We start from the raw sequence: 27,644 nt of genomic DNA on the forward strand, positions 1-27,644 counted from the left end.
GAATATTGGTTGTTACATTCTGTAAAACTAAATCCATAATTCCTGGTATTTGCTTATTTAGGAGTATTTTATCCTCTACAGTAACAGATAGAGTATCATAGAGAACTGTCTTGTGATATATTGTATTATATTAGCATTCCAGTCCTATCAAACATGTTTTCTATGGTACTTTAACTCTATTGTTTTCTTGTTTGTTCCAGGCTTCTGCAACTGTGTCAGCGCACCATGGCTCTACCTGTAGGCCGAGGTCTCTTCACACTCTTTTCTTACCACCCTGTGCCAACTGAACCCCTGCCCGTGCCCAAGCTTAACCTCACCGGTTAGTACTCAAACTGGCATAACCCTGTAGATCCTTACAAATTCTTCATTTAAAGTCTTAAATTCCTGTTTCTAAATAAAAGGTCTTCATTTGTCATAAAATGTCTTAAATCCATCTGCCAGAGGTCTTAATTCCACTTGCAGTAAATACAATTGTTTTTATTTTTATGGATTGCATTTATTTTCTCATTTCTATTTGCAAGTTAGCTTACAAATTTAACAGCAGACTCAAATTAAAAGGTACTAAACAGTTTTAAATGTAATTTCACCATACCAACAGCTTCCCTGTTTTGTGGTCCAAATACTCTTTGACATTTTTTTTAATCATCGAGTTCTGATTCCCGCAGCAGAACAAGGGTAAAACCAATTTTTAGTAGCTTCCGGTTATCTTAAAATTAACCTGAGCAAACAGAGCTGAACTCCGCTACTGTAATTTGATGGATATTGAAATCATTTTGAAATAATCTACTGTACATTTATTGTGGTAACATTTCACTTACTAGATGAAATGTGCATCTAATATAAAAATCTATTTGATTCTGGTTTTTGTATGTTGGGCTGTAACCTCTATAAAGGCAGTCTGAGACTTCACTTAATATTGAACGGAACGCAATATTTTCACTGCCTTCACCAGCCTGGACTATTTGGACCAAGCTAAAATTATGGTTTGCACCTCTTTGGGTCATGTTGGAGATTACAATCCTGTTGTTGGAGCCATGATGCCACTTTGAATCACTTGGATTTTTTCAAGAAAGTGTGATGTTTTCTAAATACAAGTGTTAGTATTTAGTGTATCGGGTACATTCTTTATAAAATGGACAACAATAAAATGTTGCCCATTTTGCAGATTGTAAACTGTAAAATGGTGCACAATCAGTTATCAAAATCCTGAATGGTTATCTAAAACACCTAACTCTTGTTTTTTTTTTTTTAAATGCTAGGCAGCATCTTTAGCAGGTTGTGGCTGTATATTTTTGGGTAGAGGAGACAGTGTTTATGAATCTTTAAAATTTGTGTCACCTAGCCTTTGCTTATTATGACCATGGACAAACCAAAGCCCTTACAAGACAAGTAAGATCTTAGTACTTAAGCCCACATGATATAGTGAAATGCATCAGCAGTAAATGCATAATGGCTAACGCATCCAGCTCTTTTCAGAATTTTCTAGGAAAGCTTTTGAAGTGTGGCAATGCTGCGTTTAAATCCTGCTTCATCAGACGTAAGCACTGCTCTTTGATATCCAGAGATAATATCCCTCTTCCTGTGCTGTGAGGTTCGATGGTGCTACACAATTAGTGAGCAGTTCTTTGTGAGATCCTGTCTGCCCTCATATTTCTGGTTAATCAAACCCTGCTGCAGATGGAAATGTTGGAATCTGTGTTTTATGCCAGTGTGAAGCAATGGTCTTGTATAGTGATGCACTATGTAATGGGTCCATATTGTCTATTCTGGTGTACACGGATTATGAAAGGTTTTGCAATTGTCTTTTCTTTTGAAAGCAGGACAATTTTTCACTTAGGCTGTTTAATTTATATAGTCCTCATACGTAAGAGTGCACAGCCAAATACATGTTTTTTGCAGTGTTTTTGGCTGTTTTAAGGCACATCTTGTAGACTGGGTTGCTTTCAGTCAAAGTCATTGTAGAGAAGTCACTTCACTCTTTGGGTGTCTTTGCAATGCATTCGCACACTCATACAAGAACAGCCTCCGGCCTGTTTAAATGGGAAGAGACCAAAATACTTTCAACGGAAAGTCAGAAAACTTATTTAAAATTACTGATAAAATCTGATAAATAGTTCGTAGCTTTGGAGCATCTTTTTTGGCTTGTTCTGGCTACTGCCCTTGCGCAGCTGCATTAACAAGGGGGCATTCCACCTAGAATACGTCAACGCTCCGCCCCTCTCAGCATAACCATCAAGCTGGTTGGCTATTTTTGTTTGTAGGGCTGGGCTTTATCCACAAACAGCCACAGGGTTGAATGTTATAAGAAATTCCATTCATATAAATGTTTTTTTGTTTGCTTTTTTATTTTTCTATGTTTGTTTTTTTGATGTTTTTATCCTGTTTTCGGAGCATGTCTTTACCAATCAGTGAGCTCCAACAACACCCTCACCCTGTGACCATCTTACTTGCATATTGAATGAAATTGTTCAGGCTAGATTGACCCAGAACAGAAATATGACCCAACAGACATAGACATAAATTAAAAAAACATCCTCATCATAATTTTTTATCACAGTTTCTATATCGCCCATCATTACTACATATGTTTTGTTCCTATTTCTCCCTCGCAGGCCGAGCTCCTCCCAGGAACACCATGGTGGACCTAAACAGCGGCAACATTGATGTGCCACCCAACATGACAAGCTGGCCCAGCTTCCACAATGGAGTGGCAGCCGGCCTTAAAATCGCCCCGGCCTCTCAGGTGGAATCAGCCTGGATTGCGTACAACAAGCCCAAGAGTGCAGAGCTCGCCAATGAATATGCTGGCTTCCTCATGGCCCTCGGTCTCAATGGCCACCTCACCAAACTGGCCACACTAAACATCCACGACTACCTCACCAAGGTCAGTGACTAGCTACTAGCTAATAAACTGCTTTTAGATCTGGGACTTTTCTGGATCTAAGAGTATCGCTATCAGCTTACATTAACATGCATATTAGAAAATAAGTAACAATTAGGTATTCACATTAATGTAGGAATCATCTCAGAATCTGCAGATAATTGCCCAAATCTACTTTAGCCAGGTGTTCAGATTTAACCAACAAATTAAACTGACATGCTGGTACTATCGTGTTTATTTTGCTGTGGGAAAGCAGAATGTTTAGGTGATGCCTGACTACTGGTCTGCTTTTTATTCATTTCCACATTTGTAAAGAATATACTACTGCAACAAGATAAATATGTAGTTTTATTTAGTATAAATGTAACTGTTTTATACATTCTGTAGGAAAAAAAAAATTACGCTTTAGAAACATATATTTTACTTCACTAATAATATTTTATAAAAACCCCATGAACAATTTATAGCAAACAATTAAAAATAAGCAAACCTACTAAAGAATCATTTAGAAACATTTAAAACAGACTGCTTCTAAGAATATCACATCACAATATAGAGTTTTTTTTTTTTTGTCAGATTGGTACGATATAAGATATACAATATATTAAATGCCTCCTGGTCTGTATTTTTTTTAGGTTAATATACACAGTTCAAACCATTAGTCTAAAGCCCTAAATGTACCATGACACAAATTGTGAATAATCAACTAATCAAAAAAATAAATCACCAGTTAGTCACTATTAAAATACTGGATAGTTGTGGCCTAATTTGAGTTGTGCAGTTCTAGGCCTGGGACTAGAATCACAGATAATATTCTCTCTACGTTGTACCATCAAAATGATTTGTTATTTAAACATATAATACATCATTTAAAGGCCGACCTCAGATAAGTGCAGAAGGAGAAGTACAGGGTTTTGCAGGAAAGCTAAACGGATAAGTACAATGTTGTGTTTTTAGTGAATAATGTGTCTGAAGTGCACACATGGCCATATAAATGGAGTATTTCTGTCTGATCACTGTGACTCACTGCTGCTTATCTATAATGGAGATCTGTATTGGAACGTGTGGAGTGCATTGGTAACAGTAGTTACTTTGAAGCCAAAGCTTAATGGGAATCAGTAGGGATTCAGTGGAGATAGGACTGGCTCACATATCCAGGAGGGTAGTGATTTAGAAATGTAATATTTTAGTAAATTTTGCAAGAGTAATAAATAACCCCCATGTTAGGGCTGGCCAGTATTTCCTAAATATTTATTTTACAGCTGTGTATTGACAGTGCAATACATATTAAAGTACAGGGGTTACATTACTCTTAAGTATATTGCAATACATTGCAATTCTGTAAGCAGGGTGATGTATTGCAGTTTTTAAATCAAATTTTAGTAAAACAAGCTTAGCATAAATGCACCATCATATTTATGAATTCTGAATAAAATAACTATCTAGTGGGACACTAGATCCACTAGATCAAGTGACTGTAACTGTAAGACCTATCTTTACTCTTTAATTGTTAAACTAATAATTAAAAGTCAATGCTGGGTTTTTAAAAATCAATTCAGTATTAAAAAACGAAATATCATGATACAATACAACGCTGACTTTTTCTTATGCCCCTAATTGATGTATAAAAATGTGGCTGTCAACATTAAAGTGAAAATGCATGTGACTAACTTGGAATCAGTAACGTGCACAGATATATGCGCTGGAACGCAGAATATTCTCGCTGTATTTACTTTTTTTTGCTCCCCCGCCAGACAGCTTTAACCAATTAGAGGAGACGGTGTGCTTATGTGTTTTATAAGTGCACATTTTGGTGAATTTGGGTTTATATTTGTGAGAAACTAAATCAAACAGAGGGAGAAACGCTCCTTTCGATACATGTGAAGTCAGCATTGCACAGTAGCATCACAGCACGCTTGGAGGAAAGCACAGCGACTCGGTTCCGATACATCAGCTCACAGACGCCCTGTGCTGCAGACATCACCATTTAGTGATGTGGGGAGAGAGCGCCATGTACCCACCCGGAGGGAGCAGGGCCAATTGTGCTCCCTCTGAGCACCGGCAGCTTAAAGGCAAAGCTGTATGAGCGGGGGTTCGAACCTGCGACCTCACGCTCGTAGTGGCAGGGCTTTAGACCGCTGGACCACTCTATGCCTACATTCATTCTTTTATTTGCATTTAAAGTCATCTATAAAAACTGGTCTTAAGAAGAACAAGTGCAATTAATTGCAGAATTAGTTAGTCACAGAATATTGTTGTTTATGCTTAGTTAAGGTTTTTATCTATCATGTTTGTGATATATGGTATATATGTGATATATGGGGCATACCCTATCGTATTGTACACATTATATTGTGAGTGATATTGTCACTTTACAATTTTTGTGTGAAGTTTTGTCTTCTGGACAAGACAGATTATTTAAGGATCACATGGTCCACCCCTAATTATATATCACCATTTCTCTAAACCATTTCGAGATTTTATTTTTATCTTATCACAAAGTCCTAACTTAAATCACACCTTTAAAAAAAGCAATATTGATTTTGCCTTATTCCTACTAGAGTGATGGTTCACTAACAGTGTGGCTTAAATTGCTTCGTTTTACTTTCATTAAGTGTTAGCTATATTAGCTTTAGCATTACATTGGGGAATTTTTATGTCAGGGATTGAGATTTAAATCTTTTTTTTTGTTAGGGCTCTGTCTCACGAATCCAGTCTCAGTCTCTTTTTAGTCTGTCTTTTTCTTTTGAGTTTTGCTCTCATCCTGTTGTTTTTCTCACATGAAAGCCGAACGTAAAGCATGAGTTTCACTATGACACTGCATAGGGCGATAACGCGCTCTGTGTTCTCTCATTTCCAGTCAGGCCAGGCTCTGTGTGGTCACAGCATATATGTATAATCTATCTAATCCATCTATACACTAAGTATTTAACCTCCCCTCCACCACATTGAGATTGTTGGCCAGAGCTTTCTAGACACCGATAGTACTCAATTACGAGAAACCAGCAGAAAACATCCTGTTTTACACACACTAGTATTAAAAGGAATGAATGAATGAGGGAATGAATGAAGAAACAGCATGCTATTGTTCGTAACATTTGTCTATAGAACTTGTGTCGAGACTTTTCTTGTGAATTACTCTAGATCCTGTTTGCAGAGGATCTCCACCCGGTTTCTGGAAACCCACCCTTATTGCAGTACCACAGTTTATTCAGCTTATGAGGAGTTTGACTGTATTTAGTGCTGGCATGATTTTGCTGTGTAGATTTATTAGTTAATCAGGGTTTGGATTTCTCATAGACAAGTTTTTTTTTTTAATGGGTTGCCAAAAAAGTCATATTAAATAAAGTAAATGTATTTTAACAAGCACATAAAAATTAAAGAAGCATGTACACAAACACCTCCTTGTACAAGCTTGTTATAATGCTGCTGTTAATGTTTTGAATATTTCAAATAGTGCTGTCAAAATGTTAAATAGACCGACAGCTTGAAGAATTAAACTGTTCTTTTCAAGAAAGAAAAACAGACTTTGACTACAGCTCCATTAAGATCTCATTAAGTAGTAAGGTTAATTGTTTTGCAAATGTATTTGCAAGGTCTTGGTGATACAATATGTTCCATGATATATGGCTTACAATTCAACACATTGCAGTATATTGCAATACTGTAAGCAAGGCAATATACTATTATTGTTTAAATACATTTTTCTTTTAGAGAATCTGTCATAAAATATTTACAATTTACAAATCTGAATAAAAGAAAAAGTGGGCAAGGTTTAACCCCTTATCAGCCCTTGACCAGAATACAACCCACAAGAATACATTATACAAAACCCTTTTTCTTCACAATATGATAGGGTTCACAATATGATATGCTGTCAAAATCAACATTTTGTATAAGATATAAGAAATGGCCATATTTTAATATTGCCTTTGTTTGTTAGTTTGAGTTTCTTCTCTTTCTCAGGGTCATGAGATGACGAGTATTGGGCTCTTGCTGGGTGTCTCTGCCGCCAAGTTAGGCACCATGGACATGTCCATCACACGCTTGCTGAGTATTCACATTCCAGCTCTGCTGCCCCCCACCTCCACAGAACTGGATGTGCCGCACAGCGTCCAAGTGGCTGCCGTGGTGGCAATCGGCCTGGTCTACCAAGGCACTGGGCACCGACACAATGCTGAAGTGCTGCTTGCTGAGATTGGTCAGTCTTGTGCATTTTGAGTCAGCTTTTCTGTTCTGATTATTTGCTCATGATTAATGTAATGATTTTGTGTGTGTGTGTTTGCGTGTGAACAATGTGTGTTTCAAAAGAAGTGCTAGGTTGTACTCTGACAGCAATGTTTGTTTCATGTTTATAGGGTGAAAGTTTCTGTTTTAATTTGCATCTAAGAAATTTAATAGACACCTAGGATTAGCATGACTTCGACAGTGATGTTGATCAGTAAAACACTGTTTATCTAAAACACCACAAAAAAAAAGATAATTATGTTGCGGTTACATTGCTACATATTGAAATTACAACACAGCTTGTTATTGTGACATCAATGAGTATGTCATGACACAGATTCAGTTTGTTATATTATATACTTAGTATCTTCTGGAAGTGAGTACACCACTCACATTTCAGCAAGTATTATATTATATCTTTTTATGGGACAAATATATAAAAATCTAATTTGGATATAACTGTCATTAATGCATAAATAGTTGCTACACAAGCGAGTACACCTCACAGTGAACATTTCCCAATTGTGCCCAATTGTTTTGTTGTCCCTCTCTGGTGCCATGTGACTTGTTAGTGTTACAAGGTTCCAGCTGTAAATCAGAAGCAGTCCCGGTACTGTTCTCTCATACTGGCCACAGGATATTTAACATGGCACCTCACGGCAAAGACCTCTGGATGTGAGAAACAGAATAGTTTCTATTAACAAATATTTTCTAGACTTTTGGAGGATTGTAAACACCCTAGAACAGAGCTATAGCTCATCGGCCAAGGTCATACGGAAGTTTTACAGGACAGGTTCCACTTTGAACGGACCTCCCCCTGGAGCGGTTAAAAAAGTCTGAGGTCAGCCTGCAGTGCTCAGACCATACGCCACACACTGCATGAGCTGTGTCTGCATGGCCGTCAATCCAGATGTGAAGTTGACACACAAGATAGACTGCAAACAGGTGGCTGAAGACAAACAGTCAAAGATGAAGATAAAGGTGATAGATTGACCAAATATCTCTTTAGACCTAAACCCAATTGAGAACCTGTGGGGCATCCTCAAGCAAAAGGTGTAAAAGCAATATGTCAATATGTGTAATTCAGTGTTGGATAATAATGGTGGTCACACAAAATATTGATGCTGTGGACACAATTTGGACAAGTTCACTGGGAAGTGTACTCACTTGGCTGCAGTTGCCTTCCATTTGTAATGTGAATTATTTTAAGAGTTGCTCTGGATAATAGTGTATGCCAAATGCTTTTAGTGTAAAAATAAGTGTTTGTTTCTGTGTGTGGTGTTGTAGGCCGCCCCCCTGGTCCTGAAATGGAATACTGCACAGACAGGGAGTCGTACTCTCTAGCAGCAGGCCTGGCCCTCGGTATGGTTTGTCTCGGGGTGAGTGTATCAGTGTTTGGCAAAATATGCTGAAAATGTTGTCAACACACAAACTGTTTCCTTGGAAAGGCTCCTGCATCACTGGCTTATCACCACCACATATCGGTATCACTAGCATTCAAGGTCACCTGACCTCCGTTCCGCATACTATAGTTGAAGCTTGTCACACAACAAACCTCTTTCACTACAACAAGAATTTTCCCATCCTAAACCCACATGTTGAGGTTTTGCTCAGATCAGTTTCTGCATTGCAATCTGAAAACAGGTTCTTGTTGATTCATCAGAAGCCTTAAATTACTACTTTATAGGCCTGTCACAATAATTATATTATCAACCATGCAATATACGGACTTAAGAAATTCTGAACTCAGTATTACTCATTATGTATTTTTTTAAGCAGGGAAAGCCCATTGATATGAATGATTCAGTATGTAAAAAAAAGTTATCTGATTAATATTTAACTGCTCTGTAGAAATGTGATTGTAATTTAATGTTTTTTTACTATAATTATATTAGTGGCATAAATAGGTGTTAAAAGGATGTCATGTTGTTTATACCAAATATATCTAGCCAGTGTATCGTCAAGATAAAATGTTATTGTGACAGTCCTACTACTTTATGTACAACTACATTTTCAGCCAGTGGGTATTCTATATATTTATAAGTGAACCCACTGCTCACACAGATATGCAAATGCACACACAAAGCTTATCAAGTCCTTATGGAGAAAGATTGCCAATAGAATTGTACTCTGGAGCCTCAACTAGGAGCTAAGATGTGAAATAATTAAGCTTTATCCATTCAATACTTTTGGCATAAACTGGGCATGTGGTTGGGTGCTGATCAAACATACTGACCTCACAAGTGCTCTGATGGTGCCAGGTTCCCGAATGTTTTTTTTTTTTTCGTTTCCACCGCAAAATCACAGGTTCTGGGCCAGAAAAGCCGGTTTCTTTCTGGCCCCACAATCTTGCTGGTCTGGAACCAGCGAACTTGTGACACAAGCGGCTAATGGGCGGCAGAAGCAGCTAAATGAATGAAAATGAATCAATAGTGCTCCACTGAGGATAGCAGCACAAGGCGCTCTGGTTCTGCGATGTTGTTTTCAAATCGTGACTCCTTACATCAGTGGAAACACGGGCCGGTTCTTAAATGGTGCACAGGTTTGCAGGAACCGGCTATCGCTCCGCCTCCGGCAGCAGCACTTTGTTGGTGGAAAAGAGGTATGAGTGGTCCAGCGGGCTAAGCGCTGCCATTAGGCTATTTCCACTCATTGGGTGATGTCGCTCAGCACAAGGTGTCTGTTAGCTGATGTATCAGAACCCAGTTGCTGCGCTTTCCTACAAGTGCACTGTGATGCCACTCGGAAATGCTATATCAGTAGCAGTTCAAAAAGAGGCGGTGGCTGACTTCATGTGTCGGAGGAGGCATGTTGGGGCATCACTAGTGATTGGGTCCTAATGAGTGGGTTTGGTAATTGGCCTCGTAAATTGGGGAGATTATGGGATAAAAAATAGAAGAAAAAACATCCTGATCTCACTAACACTGAATGCAATTAAAATCTCACAGCAAGATTTTAGATAATAAAAGAGAGATTTTACTGGACGCTACAGACAATGAGCAATGAAACAATGAACAAGCCAGTGTCCCAAATTATTTTGACCACATAGTATATATATGTTATATTTGTTAATAACCAATTAACATGTTGTGATCGCTCTGAAATTCAACACAAAATTTAACAAGCATATTAAATTACAATAAATAGAACATAATATTGTGATACTAACAAGAATTGTAATTGTTAAATGAGACATGGTTTAATTTTCAGTTCTGTCAAAGGCAGTATTTGTTTTATGTTTGATGAAAACCAAAGAAGTCTGAGCACAAGTGCATTTAAGTTCATATGAGCTGTTCTGGGAAATAAAATGTAAAGTGTGCATATGTAAGTGTGTCTATTAGTGTGATACTGAAAGTGGTGGTTTTCCCACGCTGACTAAGCCCCTGTACTTGCAGCACGGCAGTAATCTGATCGGGATGACTGACTTGAATGTGCCGGAGCAGCTCTATCAGTACATGGTGGGGGGACATCGCCGCACACATGCTGGCATTAATAGAGAGAAGCACAAGTCCCCTAGCTACCAGATCAAGGTGCGGTAAACATAACAGAATATGATGAATGAAGGTTAACACTGTATTTGAAGGCTGTGTGCATAGGGGGATTTATTGCACGTGCAAAAGAAATGAATAATTTACTTATAAAACATAAGACTTAAAAACATAGATATGAATTATTTATATTATATTGCTTTGATCATATGATGTTGATAAGTAGCGTTAAGTATCAATGTATTTATTGAAACATAGACACACTAAACTCCCTAATACTCTTCCCCAATTAGACCTTTTAAATGTACTGCTTTATTATTCAACATGGTGGCACTAATCAAATGAATAGGGTAAACCTGTGGTGAAGAATATTGATAAAAACTGTAAAACTGATGCCCTAAAATTCATAATTCTATTTAGCAGTATTTTATCCTCTTCAGTAACACAGATGCAGATCGATATTTTACTATATTGTGATATGTGTTCATATTACATCGACAATAAGCTTTAAAAAGCATATTGAAGATATCATCAGTGTTAATATTGATATACTAACACAGGGTTAATATATAGATTCTAATATCGATAAAATATCGATCAGCATCTGTGTTACTGAAGAAGATAAACTACTCCTTCTGGCCAAATTGTCCAGCCATGGGGGAAATTTGAAGTTATTTAATGCAAGAACGACCATTTTCAATACATAACAAGTCTACTGAAAGTATGCTTATGAAAGTATGAACCCTCTATGTAGGTAGCCTTCAAATAAAGTGTAACCTAATAAAGTTAACTTTAATTAGGTTACACTTTAACTTTTATTATGTCTGTCAATGTGTCAGTGCCTGTGTTCTGCTTGTCTGTTTTGAATTTAGATAAGATAATGGATCTTGTTTAATTCTTTATTAATTCTAGGAAGGTGACACAATCAATGTAGATGTGACCTGCCCTGGTGCCACATTAGCTTTAGCCATGATCTATCTCAAAACCAACAACAGGCAAGTGTCTGTTTTTCTCTTTCTGTCTTTCTCGTTCTCTGTGGTTGTCTTTACTGGCTTTCTTTCACAATTTTCCTAAGAGGGATTTCATCAGTCCAAAAGAACTTCCTCTGCCCTGAGCCTGCACTGTAGAGTGCACCCCCCTCCACCCCCTCAATCTCCATTTCACACAGTCAATGATTGTCTGACATTCACACTACTCTCTCTCTCTTTCTGTATCCCTGGGCTGCTGTAGGTCTATAGCTGATTGGTTGAAAGCCCCAGACACCATGTTCCTGCTGGACTTCATCAAGCCTGAGTTCCTGCTGCTGAGGGTAACTTAGAGAGTGAAGGAGAGAATGGGAGAATGAGTGTTACGTTATGTTCACTCTGATCCTGAGGTCTTTGAGCTCTTCACGATTCAGTTTGACTAGAATTAGTCTTTGCATTTTTTCTTTGCAAATTTTTCAATGTTATATTATTTTAGTGGTGAATTAGTAATTTATTTGAATAAAACTGTTCAGTACTGTCACAGCCTTTTATACAGGGACTCTAAGTGGTCCAGTGGACTAAAGTACAAGTGTTTCTGCATTGAGTCAGCACGTTCTACATTTACAGCTACAGTTTATAGTTCCACAACTCTGCAGTTTAAACTATGAAGGTGGGAATGAGTAAGTGGGAACACAAAGCTTAGCGGACCAATCACAGCTGCTGCTGTCCTCGTTGTTTGATGCATAGTTAGGTTTCTGGGGATGTGTGCATTAATCAATGCAGAATATTAATGGGCCTTAAAGGAGAACTCTGGTGTAAAATAGACTTTTGGTGTAGTAAAGCATGAAAAAAGTACTTACCTTTGATGAAAAAATGTGTGGATCTCGGAACCCCAAGTGTTCCGAGATCCACACATTTTAACAGTTTAGACTGAGTGACACCTTTTAGACTGGGTGACACGGGGCATAATTTGCCCTAATAAATAATTTTTTCCACCGTTATCTAGCTCAAATTAGCTCCACATCTCCTTGCTAGAATACAAAGAGCCCTGCCATTTAAAACCAGGTATTAAGAACTTAAAAAGTGCACAAGAAGCTTATTAAAAAACACTATTTACATCCTATAACGCTAGCTTACAGCTACAAGCGCTGTCATAACTCCTGACGTAATGAGGAGCAATGGCGGAACTCGCTGGCTGCTACGCTATGTGAAGTCTACATAGTCTTTTAAAGTTGGTCATCACAGACATCTGTTATCTGGTGTATCAGAGCTGGATTGCACTTTCTCCAGGTGTTTTAAGCATTCTCTATTAACAAAAATATGATATTTTTTTTTGTAAACAACAGAAACTTGCTAAAAATCTCATTTTGCATAAAGAAATAATAAAAATGTAACAAAATGTATCAATATGATTTAGTAAAAAAATTACTAAAGTGCAGAATATTTTTTGCATGAATATTAATTAAAACATAAATAATTGTAACAAAAATACTTATAAATCTTCACAATAAACTGATTTTAAGACAGAATACTGTTTTTACCACAATATGGATTTTTTTTAAATCACAATTTCCTCCCATTTCTTCCTTACCTCCGTTTCCTCCATACATCCAGAGAGAAATAAAAATAGAAGTTGTAATCCATAAAGAGAATATGTGCACATAACTATAGCTATTTAAAACCGTGTTTTTTTTTCTTAAGTCAGACATACGTCTTGTAAATAGTAAACGATCTCATTCAAATCTGAGCTACAAGTGTAGACAGAAAGCTGGAGGGGGAAAAATGACCTAATAGCAAAAGCATTCGTGTCTGCTGACTGGCTGCGTATGTAAGCATGTGTCTCTTTTTTCCCCTCCAGACTCTGGCCAGATGCATCATCATGTGGGATGAGATCCTGCCTAATGACGAATGGGTGACCAGCAATGTGCCTCAGGTACAATTCATCTCTGCACTGCACACATGCACATGCTGTGCATAACTCAATAGTCCTCTCACTGTTTGAGCTCTTGAACATTACATTTTACAGCATGAGACATTCTGCTCAGATGTGTGGCTTCTTCGTGACTTTTATATTTTATCTGCTGGATGATATAGCGAAACAAATCATCACAATATATGTATTTCTTAATTTTGACTTTGGCAGTAGCAGATTCTGCTATTCTGCTATTTTTGAAATGCTCTTGATTTTAGATGCACATTATTTAATTTCATCAGGATTTTTGACTTTAAATAAATGTACAGCTGTGTCTGTGTTGTTTTGGCACTGATAATATTCTCGATATTCTTATTAAAGCAAATTGTCGATATAATAAAAAATATATATAAAAACACACATCCATCCCAGCTCTAATGTAAGATATTTCTGCTAAATGCTTGGTGGTTTTGTGGTTTTCTATTATTTCAAAATGTTATGCATTGTAGGTTAACACTAAATCATCCAAACTATGAAAAACATGAATTATTTAGTAAGCAAATACATGTTAATCAAACCAAATTGGATACTATTGCTTAGATGATAAGTTTTGCACATATTTTACTCTTTATGAGGTAGAGTCAACTGGAATGGCTTTCAGTTAACAGCTGTGCTGAACTTAACCAAGAGTTAATTACTTGCATTTCTTGCAAGTGTTTGAGAGCATCAGTTGTAAAGTTGTGAAGAGGTAGAGTTGTTATACAGTGAAGCTTTATTTGAGTAATGTTCTAATCCATATTATGGTAAGAACTACTCAACTAAGTAAAGATTAGTAAAGTTACTTTAAGAAATGAAGGGCAGTCAGTCTGAAAAATGTCAAGAACTTAAACGAGAAGGTGTGTCCAAACCTTTGGCTGGGACTGTACATATTATTGCACTTTCAGTGAACAAAATAGCTTGTATAAATGTTATGCACAAGCCCTAAACAATTTTAAATGTGTTATTTTATAACACACACATGGACAAGCTCTTTAACCTTACGTAACATATTTTACAGTTTTCACATTTCCCTTCCTATGCTGTTGTCCGGGGCTGCTAGGATGTTGGTAGTGCATGTTGTGCAATGCACACTTGACCTCTGTGAAAGACGAAGCCAGTCCTTTTACATGCAACTTTGGTTAAGTTGTGCAACTGACTAGTCATTGTCATGTCTTTAGATCAGGGGTTTTCCATGTTTTGCAACTCTGGGTGAAATGAACCCACCACAAATTTTATTAAACCTTCAAATTCATCAATCATTGTAGAATATTGTGTACAAATTGATTGATAGGCTTGAATTGCCTCTTTATTTTTCATTGTGAAAGATCCTGTTTTTAACCATTTATGCCTGATTGGTTAACTTATGCAATAAGAGAGTGAAGTTTTACTTAGATTCAGTGAGCATTTGAATGAGGAACAATATGAGCCACCTAATATAATATCAGTCACGACCCAAACTCCTTTATTAATGTTGGCCAGAGAGCTTTTACTTTCTACTGTGAGAAATCCAGATTTATCTAGAGTGTAGATTGCAACAATGTATTTAATATCATTCCCATTCTGTTTCATGGGCATAGTAATGCTTAATGTAATATGAGAAGGGTCTGTCTGCAAACCTTCAGTCAAAGGCTTTTCTTATGCATCTCCAGCAGGAGAACCCTGTGAAGGCCCCTGGGTCTGAAAATAAATAAATATAAATCACTTTACTAAAAAGGCAACAAAAATGTGTAGAACAAGATGCATACTTGTATGTACTTGATTATATTGGTAACACTTTATTTTAAGGAACACAAATTAAGCACTTATTAATGTCTTATTATTTGCTTAATAAAGCCTTAATTAGACATTTATAAATGATTTATTCACTACTTTTTAGTCTTTATTCTGTGTAAGGGTTATTGGTGCTTAATTAGTGGTCTGTTATGTGGAAATGATTAATAATGGCTGTATTAGTTCTTATAGTGCACTATAAACAGTTATGTTAGCACCCAGTTAAGCAGGTTATTAAGCATTAACTATTAGCCAAATCATACACGTTATTAGTGTATAATTGGTCGCAATCTGATTTATGTGAGTTTGGTAAGGTTATAGCTGTGCTGGAGTTTACTGAGTTAATCAGGGTTTAATAAGTCTCTAATAGACCAAGAAGTGTACCATATTCTAAAGTGAGGTTCTGTTCATCACTAATTACACACTAAAAAGAACTGACTAAATATTTTATCAACCAATCCCCCTCATGATGTACTTAATAAGGGTTTAATTAGTCACTAATAGAGCAAGAAGTGTACCATATTCTAAAGTGAGGTTTTGTTCATCACTAATTAGACACTAAAAAGAACTGAATAAATATTTTACCAATCAATCCCCCTCACAATGTACTTAATAAGGGTTTAATAAGTCACTAATAGACCAAGAAGTGTACCATATTCTAAAGTAAGGTTCTGTTCATCACTAATTACACACTAAAAAGCGCAAAATAAACATTTAATAAGTCAATCTCCATCACAATTTAGCTAATAAGTGCTTAATAAGTCACTTATACACCCAGAAGTGTACCATATTCTAAAGTGAGGTTCTGTTCATCACTAATTACACACTAAAAAGAACTGTGTGTTTGACTTCCCATTTACATAAGTTGAATGTCAAAAATGCAGTTGTCCTAATGAAACAACAGAAAACACATTTTAGCACATTTATTCTCTTTTGAATTCAAGCAGTTTTATTTTCTATTGGTTTAAGACTCTCAACTGTTAAATTTAAAATGTAGATTGACTGACTGACTGGTCGAATGTGCAGATACCAATATAGCTAAAATGGTAACTGTAACAGCAATGGCAACATATGAACATGACTTATCAATTATTATGTACCATTTATTACCACATATTTTGCAGTGTACTATATATTGTACTTTATATTTTGAACAATACACTTCACTATGTATTCAAGAATATATTTTAATATATTACTATCAATAATACACATACCATCTATTACCACACATCACAATTTATTTTATTATATATTTAACAATACACTTCACTATAAATTCAAGAATATATACTACCATATACTACTATATGTATAATACAAAAACAGATAAAGGTATGCTTAGTTCAGAAAAACATCAACATTAAAGAGTTCCATCAGTAGCACTCGTGCCGTCCCACTGGCTGTAGCTTGTGCTTTTGCAGTCTTCCAACAATGGGCTGAGACGGTGATGGTGCCTTCCTTCCCCAGTTTCACCTTATAACAAAGGAAGAAAATCCTTAATACAAAATAAATTAGCATAGCTATTTCATGGGATTCATGGGAGTGAGATGGGAGTAATTAAAACATATCTCAAAGCTAATTTAGCTAGCTAACTAGTTAACTTAAAGCTAAGTTAGCTAGTTATAACTTATAAATTAAAGCTAGGTTAGCTAGTAATAAATCCAAAATTAAAGATAGGTTAACTAGTTATAACATAAATTAAAGATAGGTTAGCTAATTATAACTTAAAAATGAATGCTAGGTTAGCTAGCTATAAATTATAACTTAAAGCTAGTTTATCTAGTTCAATTAAAGCAAAGGTAGCTAGTTAACTTAAAGTTAGGTTAGCTAGTTAAATTAAAGTTAGGTTAGCTAGTTAACTTAAAGTTAGGTTAGCTAGTTAAATTAAAGTTAGGTTAGCTAGTTAAATTAAAGTTAGGTTAGCTAGTTAAATTACAGCTATGTTAGTTAGTTAAATTAAAGCTTGGTTAGCTAGTTAAATTAAAGTTAGGTTAGCTAGTTAACTTAAAGCTAGGTTAGCTAGTTTAATTAAAGCTTGCTTAGCTAGTTAAATTAAAGCTAGGTTAGCTAGTTCAGTTAAAGTTAGTTTAGCTAGTTAAAATAAAGCTAAGCTAGCTAGTTACACTAAAGCTAGGCTGGCTAGTTAAAATAAAGCCAAGCTAGCTAGTTACACTAAAGCTAGGCTGGCTAGTTAAAATAAAGCTAGGCTGGCTAGTTAAAATAAAGCTAAGTTAGCTAGTTAAATTAAAGCTAGGCTGGTTAGTTAAAATAAAGCTAAGCTAGCTAGTTAAATTAAAGCTAGGCTGGTTAGTTAAAATAAAGCTAAGCTAGCTAGTTAAATTAAAGCTAAGCTAGCCAGTTAAATTAAAGCTAGGCTGGTTAGTTAAAATAAAGCTAAGCTAGCTAGTTACATTAAAGCGAGGCTGGCTAGTTAAAATAAAGCTAAGCTAGCTAGTTACATTAAAGCTAGGCTGGCTAGTTAAATTAAAGCAAAGGTAGCTAGTTAACTTAAAGCTAAGCTAGCTGGTAGCTAGGTTGGCTAGTTAAACTAAAGATAAAGTAGCTAGTTAAATTAAAGCTAGGTTAGCTAGTTAAATTAAAGTTAGTTTAGCTAGTTAAAATAAAGCTAAGCTAGCTAGTTACATTAAAGCTAGGCTGGCTAGTTAAATTAAAGCAAAGGTAGCTAGTTAACTTAAAGCTAAGCTAGCTAGCTACATTAAAGCTAGGCTGGCTACTTAAATTAAAGCAAAGGTAGCTAGTTAACTTAAAGCTAAGCTAGCTAGTTACATTAAAGCTAGGCTGGCTACTTAAATTAAAGCAAAGGTAGCTAGTTAACTTAAAGCTAGGTTAGCTAGTAGCTAGGTTGGCTAGTTAAACTAAAGATAAAGTAACTTAGCTAGTTAACTTAAAGCTAGGTTAGCTAGTTAAACTATAGCTAAGGTAGCTAGTTATAACTCATAACTTAAATTGTGTTGACTAAGCAGTTTAGCAAGAATGTACACCTCACTATAATTTTTAAACTGCTTAAAAAAACTTAGCCTTATTATCAGCATGTGGATTCTTTAAACTGTGTTATGATGAGCTACTGTTTAAATTAAGGACTCACCTTGCCAGATAACTTTAGAAGGACAGCGGGGAGGTTTCTGTTGGGTCAGAGTCAGTTATCCAGCTGGTTGACACAGTGCTCACTGCATTGGTCCCTCCGTCCAAGAAACGAGGGCAAACCATAACCTGTATATTCATTCAGTTCTAGGGCTGGGGCGACGCGTCGACATAATCGACGTCATCGATTACGAAAATACATCGATTTGCATAACGTGCTTCGGCGCGTCGTAAATATGATCAGAACTATGTTAATTAACACGGTAACATAGAAGCATAGAACTATTATTTAATTAAAATGATTTTTAAGAACAGCTAAACACAGTTCTGCAAGTCAAACGCGGAGGAGTTCACGTGCAAGAGAGAGAGAGAGACACACACACACACACACACAGAGAGAGAGAGAGACAGAGAGAGAGAGAGAGAGAGAGACACACACACAGAGAGAGAGAGAGAGAGAGAGAGAGAGAGATTCGCTTGTTCTGGTGAGAGCTCATATTCTAGTCCCATACATAATTCTACAGCTCCCTCAGTGTTTTCTGCCGTATTTTGCGGCTAGCGCGAGCGCTTACAACTGACACCGCAGACCGCGAGGTGCCGCCGCGTTTGTGCCGAATCCGACTCTCTGCTGAATCTGACTCCCGCTTCGCGGACAGAATCGGCACAACACCCCCGCTGTAGAACTGCGGTAGTGAAAACAGCGCTTAAAAAATAATTAGTTTAGTTTCACTTTCAGTTTTCGTTATTTTCGTAATTTTTTTAAAATAAAAATATAATTAAAAAACAGACGCCTACATCTCGGACTATTTTCTGGAGCCCGGGTCGAATTTCGGGTCGGACCTCGGGTCATGTCGGGTTCGGGCAGAGAATCTAAGCTCTAGAGAGCTTGGACTCCGGAGAGCAATCTCCAGCTACAAAAAAAACGCCAGCGGGCATCTAAAGTTTGGGAGCATTTCACGCAAAAGGGCAACAATGTGGTCCTCTGCCATATGTCAACAGGGTCACACAGTAAGTTACCGTTTACATCAGGGTCTCCGCGGGTGTCCTTATAAAGACTTAAGGCTGTCTACCAAAGGTTTTAAACCTGCCACAGGCAGAAATTATACAGTTTTGGTTTATATTTGTGCATGGCATTTCGCAGTTTCCAGAAACAGTAGCATTATTCATAAGTTCAGGTGTTTAGCTAAGCTAGCTGCCTTAAGTTATTTTAGCTAGCGCCGTCGGCGCTGCGGTGTTACACCGTTTTCTGTCACCGTCGGAATTTTGTGACCAGTGCTCACGGTTATGAGCGTTCATTGGCAAAACGGAAGCTTTCTATACCTACACCTTACCCTCAGCCCTAAACTGAACCGTTTTGGCCAGTCGGGGTAACGTTAAACATTAGAAACGAACACGTTTCGAATCGGCCAGTGCACCGGTCTGCTGAGAACTACTTGCCCGTGGTCACAAAATCTAGCGGTCACAGAAAACAGTGCAACACACGGTTGTGGTGTATGGGAGCTTATCCATTTTTAGCGTTATAGGTCTAAACGTGTTGTACATGTAAGTGATTATAAGTGTGGGGTTTGGTTTAGTAGGCTTGTGTTGTTGTTGTTGTTGTTATTATATATAAATATAGTAATTTATCGTTTGCTTTAAAACGTAAAATAACAATTATTTAAATATGTTTCTCAATAAATAGATTAGTCGACTAATCGAAAAAAATAATCGTTAGAATATTCGTTTAAAAAATAATCGTTAGGGACAGCCCTATTCAGTTCATTCAATCTGAGAGCCAATTTTAGCGTCTTTTCTCCGAACATCATCCAAAGCATAGTCCCGCCCTATCGCGCTGTAACTGCTGATACTTGTTTGTCTAAATCTTCTGCTCTTGCAGTCCAATCACAGAACGCTTTTCCCCAGAGTTGCCAGGTTCGCGGTTATACTGCCAAATTTGGCTTGTCTGAAAACCACGGGTACATTTTTGCTCAATCTTCAAACTGAAAATGTAACAATTATGATTTAAGGAGAGGGAGGGTATTTTCAGCAGGTTACAACTGAGACACAGCACATTTACAGGAACTGTTGTATGTGGTGATTCACTCACACTGACCATAGCTAATGCTTTTTTTTTCTTGCAATTATTTAAAAAATGTAATACATTATTAGCAATATAATAAAAATCTAATCTAATATAATATAATATAATATAATATAATATAATAATATTCGTATGCCCTTATACACAAAATTAATGATAAATCACAAAGTAAAATTAATAGACTGTATAAGTGTAATACACCTAAATATAAGATTTTGGGCTAGGTCTGTGTAATGTATGTAGCATTTGGGCAAAAAAAAAAAATAAATGTAATAACTTGTCAATCTTTTTTACATTAAAAATTTTAATATGCAAACATGAATATGACCGCTTTATTTAAGTAATTGTAGATGATGTAAATGTAAATGTATTTTGTTTATTGGGTTTGTAACTGTGGACCTTTATTGGCACATTCAGGATGTATTTTAAACTATGGTACGCTTTTGTCTCTTTTGTGAAATGCTTAACTAAGAAAGACACTAATAAATACAAAAAAAGCATTTGGTCTAAAAAAATATTGCAGTTTAGCAGTTTAGAGATTTTGTCTTTATTGTGGTATGTTTTTATATTTACCAATATATAGACATAAATGGTCCATGCATAAATTGTCATATATTAAACAATAGATGTCCTTTTTTCCATATATGAAAACTTATTATTTAATATATTGCACTATATTTTCCAATATATTGCCATTTATTTTGTTTCATAAGGGATATTAGTTACATAGCACCAGAAAGTAAACAAATATACCAAATAATTCCTAAATATACTAAATTGTTCCAAATTATTCCCAAATATTCTAAATTATTCCTAAATATATAGAATTATTAAGATATATCAAATTATTCCCAAGAGTACAAGCCGTTTATTCTGAACTAATTAAGAACTAATACAGCCATTATTAATCATTTCTACATAACAGACCACTAATTAAGCACCAATAACACTTACACAGAATGAAGCCAAATAAGTAGTGAATAAATCATTTATAAATGTCTAATTTTGGCTTTGTTAAGCAAATAATAAGACATTAATAAGCGCCTAATTTGTGTTCCTTAAAATAAAGTGTATGAGAAGGGTCTGTCTGCAAACCTTCAGTCAAAGGCTTTTCTTATGCATCTCCAGCAGGAGAACCCTGTGAAGGCCCCTGGGTCTGAAAATAAATAAATATAAATCACTTTACTAAAAAGGCAACAAAAATATGTAGAACAAGATGCATACTTGTATGTACTTGATTATATTAAATATACACTACCAGTCAAAAGTTTGGACAGACTTTCTAATTCAATATTTTTCTTTAAAATTTTATCCAAGCTATTTCTGTGTGAATAGTAGTACTAAATAGTCTCTATAGCCTGACCTTCACCAATCTCCAGGATTGCAGGCAGCACAATTGTATCAGAAAATGTGTTGTGTATTTGTTTGTGTACCATTTTGCAGCAATCCTCAGATTCTACCTGTTAATAGACTTGTTTAACTTAACTTAGCATGGCACAGTAGGTTTGGGACAATATATCAATATCACCATGTGTCGTATTGTTTTTGTTTGCGATACATTATTGATGCATGTCATTAAGAGTCATCCCCAAGTTTGATCTACTTAAGTTACTGCTTCATTACTCCATGTGATGGCGCTTATCATATTAAAAGGGAATTTCTCCTCTTTAGTAACACGGATGCCTTGCCTTGAGGTATCCTAGAGAATTATATTGTAATATATATCGGGTATTGCAGAATCACAGTATCTTAATTGAAAAAGTGAAGTCAGGTTTTTTAAGTTAAAACCAGTTATGTTGTTACAGATTTACAGCATTTTCACACCAGCACTGTTTGGTCAGGTAAAACGAACTCTGGTCCGTTTGTAACTTTAATACGGTTCAATTGAGCCGGTGTGAAAACAGTAATCCCGTTCAGGTGCGGATCAAAAGAACTGGAGCGAGACCACCTGGAGGAGGTTCCAGTCCCAAACAAAGTCTGGAGCGGTTCGCTTGTAGTGAGAACGTAATTCGGTCTCGGTCCGACCCAGCTATTTATTTGAGCTAAACTGCTGATAAGGTGCAGTTTAAACTGATATATTAGCCAGATAACGCTAATTACCACAGCTATGAATAAACGCTGTCCATGCACGCGCAGTCTGTTCTGCTTCACTACTCACAGCTATGTGACGCAGTTTATTATGTTTACTTCTGCGCTGCATGTCCAAACACTGTGTTTAAAAGCGCAGCGTTCAGTGTTAAAGCACAGATATACGCGCTGGAACACAGAATCTTTTTGCTATACTTACTTTTTTGGTATATTTATATATACTTCCACCCCAGACAGCTCTGAACAATCGGACGACACAGCCTGCTCACATGGTTTATTGGTGCGCGTATGGTTTATGTCTGCGTGAAACCAGACCAAAACAAAGAAAGCAAACCCTCCAAGTAAACAAACTCATTAACTGATTCGGACCAGAGAAACGAACTACAGGTGTGAAAAACCCTTATTGGGCACCCATGACAAACATCACTGATTTTGTTATTAGTAAGCTATGTAGTAGACATTTATTATTTAATTATCGTAGTATTGGAAGAGATTAAAAAATTGTTATTAGTGTTTTAATCAAACATGTGTTCTTCTAAGTAACTTTCAATATCTGCTACTTAAGGAAAACCGTTCTCACAATTCACAATTTCCCAGAACTTTAGAGACAGGCCAATCCAACCAAACACCCCCTATACCCCCATGCTCCCTGAGCAGACTGTCAAGAACCTGCATAAATGTCTAGCTAGCGAGTCAGGATTGTGTTGCACCGTTGCCTCCACAAAGATAGTCTTTAGTTGATACAGTATAATTCAGATAAAAAAATGAACAGTATCAAAGTCACTGCCTGTACGTCACACACTGGCAGCCTACAGAAGCCTGTAGTGTTCTTTCTTTGATCTTTCAGAATACAGTCAACTGATGGCAATGCCCTGTAAATACTGTTTGTTTCTTATAACCCTAGGCCCTGGGTTTTTTATAGTTTGATGCATCTTTGTTCACCTAAAGAATACAATGAATTTACAGGAGACTGTCACATGTCTGGGGTTATTTTTAGAAGATCTACTACATAAATATGCCTTAGGAATAGCTACACTACAATTTTTTACATTAATAGCTGAATTGTGTTGGTATGTAATACTAAATATACCAGTCCTGATTAAAATGCTTAAAAATGAGGTGCACTTATTAACAGAATTTAAATATTTGACCATATTTTGAATGTTTGCTTAGAACAAAAAAAAAATAGTACAAAAAGTATTCTTGTTCTTTTTTAAACCATTTTTTAAAATTCTTTTCATTTTTTAATTTCATTTTCAAATGCTCTGTTCTGAGATTTTATTATGAATGAATTATCAACAATTAAGCTAGCTTACTCTAAATTGCTTTTTTTTTTTTTTTTTTTTTACATCATGTGACTGTATGAAGCTCAGAACAGCGGCTTATTGCATTCTTCAGAAGGTTCCCATTGATGTTAAAATATTTAAAATGTGTTTGAAAAATTTCCCCATTATTGAAATATTTTCTGTTACAATAAATATTGATGTCATAAGAAGAATATAATATTTTAAACCTCATAATATGCTATGAATAGCCAAATAAGGAAGGCATGCATTAAATAAATGGTTTTATATGGCATATGGTTTCAAAATCAGAAAATCAGAGATTCAAATGTTAACAAAAATCTATTAAAATGTTGAAGCTGACAAGAAGATACCTTCTATAATGGTCCGAAACCACCTCCAAAATATACTAGATAAAGGGAAACACAAACAGGAGCTTTTGGTATATATCTTTTGGATAGAACTTTAAACCAGACTCATATCTCACAACTAGAGGCCTTCTATACAGGAGAGAGGAGAAAATTCCAAATACAAAAACTTCTTGACTTTTAGCTGCTATAATATATGTGATTTTTGCTAAGTGGATGTTACTAAGTACTGGTTCTGTAAGGGGTCCAGACTTTTGCATGGACCTTTGTATAATTTCCTGATTTCTGTTTCAGATAATCCAAGAGAACATTGGACTACAGGAGGAAGCTCTAATATCAGAAGATCTAAACATGGAAACTTTAGTGTGAGTTTATTAGTCATTTTAGTCAATGTTTATAATGAATGTATGAATGTATGTTTATAAATCTATTTAAAAATGAATCTGATTAATCCTACAGGATTCTGTGATTAATTGCAGTTAATCACACCTTTTTTGTTCCTCAAAATAATTTTTTAATAATTTAAATGTAAATAAAATAATCTGTGTTAAATTAGCAAATTTAATATTTATACTAGTGATGTCAATTGCTTAAATGATTAATTGTATTAATCACTTCAATATTCTGTTATTAATAATGATTACAAAATACCAGAACATTCTGGATTTAAATGTCAAACATCTGTTAAAAAGCTGTAGCTGGAAGGAAGACGACTTCTACAGCAGAATGACAACGATCCAAGACCTTCCTCAGATTAGGGATGGGACAATATATCGATATTGGGATATGTCATGTTGTTCCGATTGTATTGATTTGTGGTTTCAAATATCAATATTTTTATTTAAACATACTGTAGGATCTCTGAACAACCTAAGACTTCATCACTTCGTGGAGTGGTGCTAATCAAATGAATGGAGTAAACCTGTGGTGAAGACTATTGGTTGTTAAATTCTGTGGAACACACATTAAAAAACCCGTAATGCCTGGAGTATTTTAATCCTCTTCAGTACCAAAGATGCGATGAGGTATCATAGAAAATTGTCTTGTGATATATTGAGTATTACAGAATCACAGTATCGTATTGTATTAATCACAACAATTTTCAGTGTTAAACGTATTAACCATGATTTTCTTCTAAATTAAGTGCTAGTACTTCCTTGTATTTTTTAAAGGGGGAAAATGATTGAGAGGAGGGGAAATGAAATCTAGCTACATATAACAACTTGGAAGTGATAGGTGTGTGCGTGTATATGTGTAAAAGAGTGATTTATCCCATACATCAGTGAATATAAGAACTAATCGAGCTTCTGGTAATGACAGTCTTTATGTTGCAGAATAGAGTTAAAAATGCTAAAACATCACCAGGCTTTGTAAAGCAAGTGAATTACTGGAGGAGGTTCCGGCAAAACTTGATCAATAAATTAACTTGTTAACCTTACAGACAGCACCCATTTTTCTACTTGTAATAACATTTTTAGTAACTAATTTTTCATAGACAAATAATTATTTTCTCAGGCAAGCTCATGACTACATCATCGCTGGAGCTTGCATGGCTGTGGGCTTCAGATTTGCTGGGTCTGCAAATTCGGATGCCTTTGACTGCCTGGTAAGAGGAAACATACTTCAACGCAGACTGTGCAACTGCCATGTTCCTTTTCTTTCATTTTGGTTTGACCGTTGTATTTTTCTTTTTTTTTTTTTTTTTTGGCAGTACAAATTTGCTCGAAACTTCATGTTGTCTTTAACTACCACAACAACCACCACAGTTGTAAGTATGTCAAAGGAAGTGTAATTTATCAGAAAAACTACTCCATTACCTCATAATTTATTACAGTATGTCTTACATCCCAGGTTTTTTTGTGTGTCTTTGTTGCCAACAGTCGGGTCCCTATAACCTGCAGACGTGTCTGAGCATGGTGCTGCTAGCGACCTCCATGGTGATGGCTGGCTCAGGGAACCTGAAGGTGCTGCAGCTTTGTCGTTTCCTGCACAAGCGCACGTTTGGTGAGATGAACTACGGCTTTCACATGGCCCACCACATGGCTCTGGGACTGCTCTTCCTGGGAGGAGGCAGGTTAGTGGGCTCCAGAACTGCTTCACACTGCCCTTCAAACATAAGAGGTCACTGGGTTTTTAATAAAGGTGTGTGTGTGTTTTTGTTCATGAGTAAGAGACTGGAGGCAGAGCGCTGCAGCTCAGAACATTAGTGCTGAAATCTCATTGTAGTCCCCTGAGTGCATTATTGCAATTACAGCGCTAGTTATATTTATTTATTTATTTATTTATTCTTAGTCATTGCTTAAAGAAATTTTGTGGCAGTACCACTCACATTGTATGAACAGATAAATGATAAAATAGATTATTCAGGTTTTTATTTCTGCTGCGTAAAAAGCAAAAAAAAAATACGGTAAACCAAAAAATCTTTAATTGCAATTGTTTAAATTTTTTAGCGTAAAAACAGCAAATTATTATTGGTATACTTACTGGTAGGACTGGACATTAAATCAGCACCAATAAACACTGCCTGGCCAAAAAAGGTCACACTAATACACTAATATCTTGCTGGAGCTCGCTCAGATTAAAGCATACTTCGCTGTGGTCATGTTGCCTCAAGCTTCTGCAATGTCTCAACATTTATTTCTATTCAGAGCTGCATTTAATTTCTCACTGATGAGGTTTTTTCTTAAGCCTACACAGCTGTAATCAGTAGTGATCTTTCAGGCAATCCTAATGCCTTAAATATCTTTCACATGGTGAGTTTTATGGTTAGTTAAATCTGCAACGTTATTGGATGGCTATCAGGTATTGGTTTAAAAATATTGATATAAAAACTAAAGAAGTAGGATCAGTGTATCCCTCGTCTGTTTGTGCTAAGTAGGGCTGGGCGATATGGCCCTAAAATAATATTGTGATATAATCGGTATTTTTGTGATACCGATTCTCTTGGCAATATGACAAAACACTAAAATAAAAATTCAAATATTTAAAGAATACACTATTACAACAAAATGAAAGTCTAATTTTATTATTGAATACATATTGCTAACTGAGATATTGAAAAATACATTAGTTTTATCAGGTTTGAAAACAGAAGTAAATGATCCAGAATCTCATGATACTAATAATGAACTCCATACATCCAGAATTAAAGTAAAATAAATGAAACTGGACAGATAGAATCCTTCTCTAGTAGATATATAATGGATAATGAGAAAAATGTGAAATTTTCTTTTGCTAAAAACAGCAAAATACGATAAAACACGATATTTTAGGGTATAAAATTTTTAAAATGTTGAATATTTTATTGCGTACTATACAGTATGTGCATTCAGCTGTGGAAAATAACATTTACATTTTGTAATTTAGATTTTAACTGAAGTCTTTAATGAGCTTTAATGAGTATTTTCAAAAGGTAGCCTGGTTTACCACTCCTGCCGA

At 35.9% G+C, this 27,644-nt stretch overlaps 1 protein-coding gene and 1 long non-coding RNA gene across 2 annotated transcripts in view; one reads left to right on the plus strand and one right to left on the minus strand.

The window, feature by feature from the left end:
- The window catches only part of anapc1 (anaphase promoting complex subunit 1), an 87,929-nt gene that overhangs the window by 43,233 nt on the left and 17,052 nt on the right, over window positions 1-27,644 (plus strand). The window contains exons 26-37 of the mRNA XM_049481326.1: window positions 201-319; window positions 2,613-2,884; window positions 6,848-7,082; window positions 8,396-8,487; window positions 10,504-10,638; window positions 11,509-11,591; window positions 11,827-11,905; window positions 13,420-13,494; window positions 24,501-24,571; window positions 25,722-25,812; window positions 25,918-25,974; window positions 26,087-26,280. Of these exons, the coding sequence (XP_049337283.1) occupies window positions 201-319; window positions 2,613-2,884; window positions 6,848-7,082; window positions 8,396-8,487; window positions 10,504-10,638; window positions 11,509-11,591; window positions 11,827-11,905; window positions 13,420-13,494; window positions 24,501-24,571; window positions 25,722-25,812; window positions 25,918-25,974; window positions 26,087-26,280 (1,503 nt within the window). The remainder of the gene's footprint in view (window positions 1-200; window positions 320-2,612; window positions 2,885-6,847; window positions 7,083-8,395; window positions 8,488-10,503; window positions 10,639-11,508; window positions 11,592-11,826; window positions 11,906-13,419; window positions 13,495-24,500; window positions 24,572-25,721; window positions 25,813-25,917; window positions 25,975-26,086; window positions 26,281-27,644) is intronic.
- On the minus strand, window positions 16,191-18,529 carry LOC111189389 (uncharacterized). Its single transcript, XR_007439981.1, has 2 exons — window positions 18,392-18,529; window positions 16,191-16,758 (listed from the first exon to the last, which is right to left on the minus strand). It is a non-coding gene; the product is annotated as an uncharacterized LOC111189389 (long non-coding RNA).

This window comes from Astyanax mexicanus, chromosome 7, assembly GCF_023375975.1.
Source record: "Astyanax mexicanus isolate ESR-SI-001 chromosome 7, AstMex3_surface, whole genome shotgun sequence".
In the NCBI taxonomy this organism is placed as follows: Eukaryota; Metazoa; Chordata; class Actinopteri; order Characiformes; family Acestrorhamphidae; genus Astyanax; species Astyanax mexicanus.